This window comes from Rutidosis leptorrhynchoides, chromosome 3 (genome assembly GCF_046630445.1).
Source record: "Rutidosis leptorrhynchoides isolate AG116_Rl617_1_P2 chromosome 3, CSIRO_AGI_Rlap_v1, whole genome shotgun sequence".
NCBI lineage: Eukaryota > Viridiplantae > Streptophyta > Magnoliopsida > Asterales > Asteraceae > Rutidosis > Rutidosis leptorrhynchoides.
In genome coordinates, this window is record NC_092335.1 from 123149809 (window position 1) to 123159808 (window position 10000).

The 10000-nt window shown below is 34.1% G+C and overlaps 2 protein-coding genes across 2 annotated transcripts; one reads left to right on the top strand and one right to left on the bottom strand.

The window, feature by feature from the left end:
* The first annotated feature begins 1104 nt into the window (after window positions 1–1104).
* LOC139900347 (uncharacterized) lies at window positions 1105–4755 on the top strand. Its single transcript, XM_071883123.1, has 3 exons — window positions 1105–1213; window positions 1333–4415; window positions 4633–4755. Exons 1-3 carry the CDS (start codon window positions 1105–1107, stop codon window positions 4753–4755), a joined length of 3315 nt encoding a protein of 1104 aa, XP_071739224.1.
* Window positions 4756–5361: 606 nt separating this feature from the next.
* LOC139900348 (uncharacterized) lies at window positions 5362–6675 on the bottom strand. Its single transcript, XM_071883125.1, has 4 exons — window positions 6333–6675; window positions 6016–6180; window positions 5801–5849; window positions 5362–5704 (listed from the first exon to the last, which is right to left on the bottom strand). The coding sequence occupies exons 1-4, from the start codon at window positions 6673–6675 to the stop codon at window positions 5362–5364; spliced, it is 900 nt and encodes a 299-aa protein (XP_071739226.1).
* Between the last annotated feature and the right edge of the window lie 3325 nt (window positions 6676–10000).

A 10000-nucleotide genomic window follows, 5' to 3' on the forward strand; every position in this document is an offset into this window, starting at 1 on the left:
CTTAAAACCAACTTCCAGAGGGACCCGTGAATGCATCCTTGTAACCCTGATCAAGTCCCATGGTATAGATAATCAAACTCATCTATGTAACAAAATGAGGCAAACTTAATATCATAAGTATAGAAATCTATCAATAATTTATAACAAAGCAACAATATAGATAGTTCAAACATAGATATAGATATCTACATTAAATAATAAAGGTACTTCAATAGTATCGAAATAGAATGCATTACATCCATTTTCTTCCCATAAACTTGCTTAAAAGTACTCCATATTGCACCGCCTTACTGAAATCATTCTAAAGATAATCACTCAATTCCATCTATTAAATATAATCACAGCTTTACAATACCATTCATTAAAAAGTAGTGCATCTTGATCAAAATGTTGTTGTATGGATGTCTATTTTTAAGTTAAGGAAATTAGTTATCAATACATGTATAATCAAGTAATACATGATCGAAAGAATTCGTAACAAAAACTCGTAGAGATCTTGTGAAGAGGAACATGTGACTTGAAGTAGACGTAATCACCAAGGACCAAAACAAAAATATTATATGAAGCAAAATTAGGACTTACCTAGCTCGAAAACAAACATGTAAAACCTGTACAAAACAAAACAAATAGTATTGATTTAGTAAAATGGCTGGCTTCAACTTGGCAATTAGCAGGTTACTTGGCTGCATAAGAAACTAAACCAAAACTATATAAGTTATTTATATTAAAAACTTCACAAAATAACTCCCTAATGAAAAAATGACATGGGCATTAAGTAAACATCCAAAAAATCATATAAAACTTGAGGTAATGCTTTGACTGCCCAAAAATTATACAGTATACACTTGGATTGCATTCAAACATTCTGTATTTCTTAAACATTGAAAGTTAAAGAAAATCTCCAATTTACATTTCAAATGGCATGCTAATTATTGTTTGAATAGTTAAAATTTCTTTATGCATGCGTATACTTAGATGATAAGAACTTGGTCATTTTCATACTTTTTGTTTAAATTTTAACTTACTATCATCTACATGAACTTTAGATTACAAATACAAAGCTAATACATATACACAATAACTAATCAAAAATGTAATCAAGCTATGATATATGGTAACCTGGTAGATTTCGGGATAAAAACGCCTCAAATACCTTCACAGACATTTGATCCGTCAAACCTCTCCCAAGCTTTTGTGGAAGTGAATGGACATGGTAACAAAATACGTATCAATAACCCTAATATGTAATCACACCAAATCAAACAAAACACCTGCAACATAAAACCAAACAGTATTTTCCTTAAGACAACTAAATCAAACCGTAAGTTATAGACTATGGCCCCAAGCCGTTTAAAGTTTTTGACGAATGGTTTAACCGAGAGGGTGTGGATAAAATTATTGAAGAGGCTTGGGCGGATGAAGTAAAGGGAAGAAGGCTTGACTGCAACTTTCGGGATAGACTTAAGAACGTCAAATTTGCGCTTAAAAGATGGAGTACGAACACGTTTGGGGGTCTTGACAAGGAATTAAATGATCTTAAAGAGGAGGCCATGGAATGGGAAATGAAGGCTGAATGTCAACAATTAAATGATTCAGAAATGAAATTATGGTTAGATTGTAGGAGGCGATGGATCGAGAAAGAAAAAGTCAAAGCAAGCATGTTGAAGCAAAAAGCTAGAATACGGTGGGTCTTGGAGGGGGATGAAAACTCTAAGTTTTTTCATTCGTCCATCCGTAGAAGATACAACAAAAGCAACATTCGAGGTTTAATCGTTAACGGCGTGTGGACTAAAAATCCATCAGAGGTCAAACTTGCTGTTTTCGAACATTATAAAAATCTTTTTGGTCAAAACAGAAGCAGTAGGCTGAGCTTTATAGAATGGGCTGATGGTGGGCCGGAGCATTTTAATGAAACAGTGGGAATAGATGTACAAAACGAATCATACAGGCCCTTTCATGTAGGTGAAGCTGAAGTCGGATATAGGCTGCAAAATGAAACACACTCATTATCAGCCTCTTCTGTTATTTCTGCAAGTCAACGGGTCGAGCTAGAAAGTCAATTCACGGAGGAAGAAATATGGGGGGCGGTAAAAGATTGTGCGAGCAATAAAGCACCCGGGCCGGACGGTTTCAACCTAAGGTTCTACAAAAAATTCTGGAGCGTTATTAAAGGTGATCTTGTCGAGGCAATTAAGTCGTTTTGGCTCAATGGGAAGATTTCGGATGGGTGTAATGCGTCTTTCATCACGCTTATCCCTAAAAAATCGGACCCATTAAACCTAAATGACTACCGTCCTATAAGTCTAATAGGAAGTTTCTACAAAGTTGTGGCTAAACTACTATCAAACCGGTTAAAAAAGGTGATTCCTCAACTTGTTGGTTTTGAGCAAACGGCTTTCATTAAAGGTAGAAACATCATTGACGGTGCGTTAATAGCTAATGAAACACTCGAGTACCTTAAACAAAAACGATTGAAAAGCCTTGTTTTCAAAGTCGATTTCGAAAAGGCCTTCGATTGTCTTTCTTGGGATTTTTTGATGGAAATCATGGAGATCATGGGTTTTGGGATGAAATGGAGGAAATGGATTATGTCATGTCTTAAGTCGGCTTCGACATCTATTTTGGTGAATGGCTCACCCACCAATGAGTTCAAACTTGAAAGAGGAGTAAGGCAAGGTGATCCCCTTTCACCTTTTCTTTATATATTGGCGGCGGAGGGGTTAAATTTACTAACTAAGTCTGCGGTAAGGAAGAAATTATATAATGGTGTGGAGATAGGTCGAGATAAGATCCAAATATCGAATTTACAATACGCGGATGATACGATTTTTTTTGGTACATGGAGTGCGAATAATATTGATAATCTAATGAAGATCCTTAAGTGTTTTGAGTTGGCGTCGGGTCTAAAAGTCAATTATAACAAAAGTAATCTTTTTGGTGTAAATGTGGATCATATGGAGGTTGCGGCCATGGCAAATTTATTCGGTTGTAAGGTTGGGAAGTTTCCGTCTACCTATCTTGGATTACCAATCGGTGCAAATATGAACAAGATGGAAAGTTGGAAACCGGTTATTAATAAATTCGAGAAAAGACTAGCGGATTGGAAAGCGAGTTCAATGTCATTCGGTGGACGTTTGACGCTCGTGAATTCGGTGCTCAATAGTTTGCCATTGTATTTTTTCTCGCTCTTTCGTGCCCCGCAATGTGTGTTGAAAAATCTCGAGTGTGTGAGGAGAATTTTTTTTTGGGGTGGGTCGGGAAAGGAAACCAAAATTCCGTGGGTTAAATGGGATGAGGTTCTTCTTCCTTTCGAGGAAGGAGGATTAAATCTCGGGGCTCTCAAAAGTTCCAACTTGGCTTTAATCGGCAAGTGGTGGTGGAGGTTTAAAATCGAAACCACTTCCTTGTGGGTTAGGGTGATTCGGAGCATTTATGGGGATTCGGGCGGGCTCATATCGGGTGGGAATTTTCTCTCAAAAAATTCATGCTGGACTAATATTATTAAAGCAGGTGGAAGTATAGAATCTGTTGGTATTCCTTTCTTGAACTCATTTCGTAGAAATATTGGCAGCGGGAAGGACACGTCTTTTTGGCTCGATCCATGGCTAGGGGATACAACACTAAAAAGCAGATTTGGAAGGCTTTTTAAGCTTGATTCGGACCAGAATGCCCTCGTCAGCGATAGAGTAATGTGGAACGGGTCTTTTGGTTTAGGAACGTGGCAGTGGAGAAGATCTCCTTCAGGCAGGTCGCTTAATGAATTGGATGAGCTGAATGAGCTGTTAAAACAGGTGCAGGTGACCGAAGGAAGACAAGATTCGTGGGGGTGGTTGCTAAGCAAAAATGGAAGGTATGAAACACACTGTATGTCGGTCTTATTGAACTCAAAAATTCTTGTTGCGGGCACGAATCGTTTTGAGACTATGAAGAATAACTTGGTTCCAAAAAAAGTCGAGGTGTTCATTTGGAGAACGAGAAAAAGAAGATTGCCCGTCTTGACGGAACTCGATAAGCGGGGCATTGACCTTAATTCAACCCGATGTCCCGTTTGCGATGATGATGTCAAAACGGTCGATCATTCTATACTCTTTTGCAAAGAAGCTCTTGGGATTTGGGCTAAAGTGTATGATTGGTGGGGTTTAAGTGGTGCCGCAAATGTAAGCATTGGTGAGACGTTCGGTGAAAATCCACCAAACACAATGTCGGGAATTGGTGCGAAGATTTGGCAAGCGGTTAAGTGGACGTGTGGCTACCTTGTTTGGAAAAATCGCAATCAAAAAATCTTTAGGAAGAAATGTTGGAGTATTCCGGTAGCGCTCAACGAAATTCAAGTCACGAGTTATGAATGGATCGCAAAACGGTGCAAATCGAAACATATTGATTGGCACAATTGGTTACATTCTCCACAAAAATTGGTAAATGTTTAGAAACGCTAGTCTCATTAGGTTACTTCCTTAGCATCCTAGTGTTGGATTAGCGTTATCGTGTTGTGGTAATGTATCTAAATCGGGATTATGAGGTTGTTTAGTATTGCAACCATACTTGTAACATGTACATTTTCGAGATTAATAATATATTTTGCCTTTCAAAAAAAAAAAAAAAAATCAAACCGTAAGTTATAATATCGAAAAGCATAAAATCATATGGTTGCTAAATGATAGAGAAGCTATAGATGAAGAAAAGAAAGATATGAAAGATATTTGGTTGCTAGATGGTAGAGAAACAACAGATGATATAGATGATACTCTGTATTAGATACAATATGGAGAAGAAAAGTAAAATAACAGATGAATTTAACTAACTGCTCTATTTTGGGCGGTGGTATAGAAAAAGAAGACGCGTGATATGGGTCAGAGTGAAACCAATCATATTTAAATGGGTAAATCAAGTTTTAAAGTTTCAAAAAATGGAGAGCAAATTGGGCAGGTTTTATAATAAAGAGACCAATGACATTAAAGCTTCTAAAAGAAGTCTTACGTATGTGTTAATAACTTCAAAAAAAAATTATTTAATAAGTATATATAAAAATATCTTATTTTATTATTTTTATTTATTATTTATTATTATTATTACATAATCAAAATTAATCTTACAATGACATGTGTCCATCTATTTAATTTTAAAGCTTGTCAAAACTACCTCATGATGTCATCTTTATCACCAATTTATATATAAGAAAGATTATAATTTAAAATAATCATCTAAGGTTAAGGTTATAATTGAATATGCTTACTTCATTACCACTTTGTTTTATGACTCTAAATTAAATTTAGAGTCGTCTCAACGATTTAGTAGGTCCTGAACAAAAATAAAAATTGACCCTTACACACGTTTAACTTCTTAATACATATAAAAAATATACTAAAATGACGGCATCGCCACATCAGCCCGAGTACGAACCTGTATCCATAGCTCTGATGCCACATTACATTCGAAAAATACATGGTGAACGGACTCAACACAATGGTTACATAAAGCGCAACCTATCACCTGAATATCGATACATCTTCGCGACAAGTTGATAGGAGTTGGCAATCTGTGTAATGCCAGACGCCACAAGAAAAAGTTGAGCTTTCTAGAAATAATCCCTTTCCACCGAGTATGTCTTGCCGCTGATGAGAGCAAAATGTTATCGATGAACACCCTAGTGTCACTAACCGAGTATGAATTGCCATCGTCATTTAACCAACTCCATGAATCCGGACTGTTAAAGACAGTAAACAATCCAATATCATGGATCATACCTTGAATCTGTGCAGAATTCATTGCCCCTATATCCTTTCGAGACCAGTCTCAATACCAACTTCCATCTCTGAATATGTCGGCAAGAGTACAATCGGCATTTGCATCTAAGTGATACAATCGGCTAAATTATCCTTCAACAAACCAATCCCCCACCAATTGTCTTTCCAAAAACGGATAGACCGGCCGTCTCCAACTTTTACTCGAAGCAATTAGGGACAATACCATTATTTTTCGATTTTTGAAAACAATTAATGATATTAGACCACGTACCTGAAGTCAACGTAGGGATGTCGTCCAGACCAGCTTGCTCACCATGAATAGCCTTAATAACCGAGATCCACATAGCATTGTCGCAAGATATGAATCTCCATATCCACTTGAAGATTAACGCATAATTAAGTGCGTGTAAACTCACTATGTCAAGACCACCGTTATCTAATGAAGTTAACGTTTGATCCCAATTAACTAATGCACTTTTCTACTTTGATCTGTACTTCCCCAAAAGAACCTTGCTCGATGACTCTCTAAAGCGTTAATCACCAAGTCGGGACATCAAAATAATGACATGTAATATGTTCCCATGCTACCCAAAACAGATTTTATAAGCGTTAATCGACCATCAACCGATAAAAGGTTTCCTTTCCACATCGACAACTCCTCCGTTAACCTGTCCTCCAATGATTTCCATTTCGATATCCGACTCATGTTGCAACCCATTGGAAGACCCAAGTATTGAAACGGAAAAGAGCCTTCAGAACAATCGAGGTTGCGGACAAAACCATCCACAATCGAGTCTACCACAACAATACCGAATAAACTTGATTTTGGAACATTAATTTTTAGACCGGAACACCCGTAAAAAATTATCAAAAACTTCGATGATATTATGAATCGACTCCCCATCCCAATCAGATAGAACCACAACGTCATCTACATAAAATAAGTGTGATATCAACATCGGAGAATCTCTAATTTTAATCCCACGGATATCATCGCACTCCACCGCTTCTTTCAAAAGTAAATGGAGTCCCTCCATAATAATTAAAAACAAAAACGGACTTAACGGGTCGCCTTGCCGAAGACCGCGATGTAGGTGAAATTCCCCCGCCGGGCTACCGTTAACAATTACAGTCGTTCTAGCATTATACAAGCACATGCTAATCCATGACCTCCAAGTAGAATCAATCCCGAGTAAACCGAGCATATAATCAAGAAATTCCCATCTCACCAAATCATATATGATAATGCTAAAAACGAACATATATTTCATAGCATTATCCCTCAAGAAAGACAAGCTTTTAGTTGCAATTGTTCTATTTACAAGTAATATTCGTTTAAATAATAAAAGGTGAAGACAAAAGACAGATTCGACGAATTGAAGACGCAAACGACCAAAAAGCTCAAAAATATAAAGTACAATCAAAGTGGTTCAAATTATTGATGATAAACGTCTAAAAGTTACAAGAGTACGAGCCGCAAAACGCAAAGTAAAAGATATTAAATAGTACGCAAGGACGTTCGAAAATCCGAAACCGGGACCAGAGTCAACTCTCAACGCTCAACGCAACGGACTAAAAATTACAAGTCTACTATGCACATGAATATAATATAATATATAATTAATTCTTAAAAATTATATATATATATATATATATATATATATATATATATATATATATATATATATATATATATATATATTATATTTATTTATTAAAACCGTCGGCAAATAAAAAACAAAAGTATGTGAGCTGTAAAAGAAGGCCATGCGATCGCATGGCCAGAAGGCACAAATGCCATGCGATCGCATGGTGCACAGTATCAGCTCAGGTCCTATAAAGTTCGCGTGTTTTGGCCGAAAAATACACATCTTTTTCTATCCTCTCTCTCTCACGATATATAATTATATTTATATTTATATTTTAATTTTAATTTAAGATTAATAATAATAAGGGTATGTTAGCGAATGTTGTAAGTATGTAAGTCAAAATTCTGTCCGTGTAACGCTACGCTATTATTAATTATTGTAAGTTATGTTCAACCTTTTTAAATTAATGTCTCGTAGCTAAGTTATTATTATGCTTATTTAAATTAAATTGAAGTAATCGTGATGTTGGGCTAAATATTAAAGACGGGGTAATTGGGCTTTGTACCATAATTGGGGTTTGGACAAAAGAACGACATTTGTGGAAATTAGATTATGGGCTATTAATGGGCTTTATATTTGTTTAATTGAATGATAGTTCGTTAATTTAATATAAAGATTTACAATTAGACGTACCTATAAATAACCATTTACACTCGATCGGACACGATGGGCGAGATATTTATAAGTACTAATAATCGTTCATTTAACCGGACACGGGAATGGATTAATAGTTAATGGACTTATTAAAACATGGGTGAATTACATACAAGGAAAATTGGTGTAATTATAGTTTAAGTCCCCAATTAGTTAGAATATTTGACTTCGGATATAAGAATAATTTGACGAGGACACTCGCACTTTATATTTATGACTGATGGACTGTTATGGACAAAAACCAGATGGACATATCGAATAATTCAGGACAAAGGACAATTAACCCATGGTAATAAACCAAAATCAACACGTCAAACATCATGATTACGGAAGTTTAAATAAGCATAATTCCTTTATTTCATATTTTATCGCACTTTTATTTACTGTCATTTTATTTATCGCACTTTTTATTATCGTACTTTTTAATTATCGCAATTTAATTATTGTCATTTACTTTACGCTTTAAATTAAGTTATTTTTATTTTTAATATTTTACATTAGGTTTTAACTGCGACTAAAAGTTTTAAAATCGACAAACCGGTCATTAAACGGTAAAAACCCCCTTTTATAATAATAATACTACTTATATATATATATATATATATATATATTTATATATTTACAAATATAGTTTTAAAAATATAGCGTTAAACTTGACTAGATCCCTGTGGAACGAACCGGACTTACTAAAAACTACACTACTGTACGATTAGGTACACTGCCTATAAGTGTTGTAGCAAGGTTTAGGTATATCCACTCTATAAATAAATAAATAACTTGTGTAAAATTGTATCGTATTTAATAGTATTTCCTAGTAAAAATATAACTATTTCATATACACCTCTACGCACATCAAGTATTTTTGGCACCGCTGCCGGGGACTGCTTAAACGCCGGAAGCGAAACGCTATATATATAAAAAAAAATTAATTTACTTTTATAAAAATACGTTTTAAAAATACAAAAATATAAAAAGAAAAACAAAATATATATATTTTTAAGAATTGTTCAAAATATATAAATTATAAAATATTTCTATTTCTATTTTTAGTTTGTAAAAATATAAGTTTTTATTTAATTTATATAAATATTAAAACAGAAAAAAATATAAAAGTACTCGGCCCGACACTGTAGCAGCCCAACAAGTGGCCTGGTATCCGACTCCATGCGACCGCATGGAATTATAACTTCGAAGTCATGCGATCGCATGACTTGATTTGACAGGCCTGGTACCTTAAGCTGATCGATTCGGGTTAGTTAATTTAATTATTATTATTATTATTATTATTATTATTATTATTATTATTATTATTATTATTATTATTATTATTATTATTATTAACCTTAATTATGGTTTAGTTTATTTATTATTTAGTTTTAGTATATTTTGTATTTTTAGTTTAAATTTAGTTTTATTAATTTATAAAATTGATACTTTTATAAAATAAATAATATAAAAATAATATTATTTTTTTGTAAAATTGTATTTTTATAAACTTTATTTTTATTTTTATATTTTCGTATCTTTTTAGTCGTTTAATCATAAGTTGTATATTTTTCGCGCGTAATTAGTTTTAATATAGTTTTTGCCATAGTTATTTTTATTTCTAGATTTTTAGGCTTTGCCGTAAAATCCCTTAAGTTCTTTTCTTTAGATTAAGACTTATGCGCTTTAGAATTTTGCGACGCCGTTTTAAGATTTTAGTACTTTTTAAGTTATTGCCGTTTTTGATATAGAATTCCTTTTAAGCTTTAATACCTTTAGACATAAGTTTTAATTCTTAGTTTTTAGACTTTTAAGTTTCGAAGCGCTATGTTCTTTTTTTTTCTTCGACCTTTTATTTTTCGACGTTTTTCGACGCTTTTCGACGCGCTCTTTTTCTTTCTTATTTCTTGCCGCTCTAGTTTTTAGGACATAGAATTTTCTATTTCTTCTCTAAAATTTCTTTAAATT

Bases quoted from the DNA above. Each gene is read 5' to 3' on its own strand.
- LOC139900347 (XM_071883123.1), top strand. From the start codon at position 1,105: ATGATATATGGTAACCTGGTAGATTTCGGGATAAAAACGCCTCAAATA. The intron at 1,214-1,332 runs GTAACAAAATAC...CGTAAGTTATAG, and splicing joins TGTGGAAGTGAATGGACATG to ACTATGGCCCCAAGCCGTTT. The intron at 4,416-4,632 runs GTAAATGTTTAG...AATATCGAAAAG, and splicing joins TACATTCTCCACAAAAATTG to CATAAAATCATATGGTTGCT.
- LOC139900348 (XM_071883125.1), bottom strand. From the start codon at position 6,675: ATGACGTTGTGGTTCTATCTGATTGGGATGGGGAGTCGATTCATAATA. The intron at 5,850-6,015 runs GTACGTGGTCTA...TGTATCACTTAG, and splicing joins CATCCCTACGTTGACTTCAG to ATGCAAATGCCGATTGTACT. The intron at 5,705-5,800 runs GTATTGAGACTG...TGTCTTTAACAG, and splicing joins ATATTCAGAGATGGAAGTTG to TCCGGATTCATGGAGTTGGT.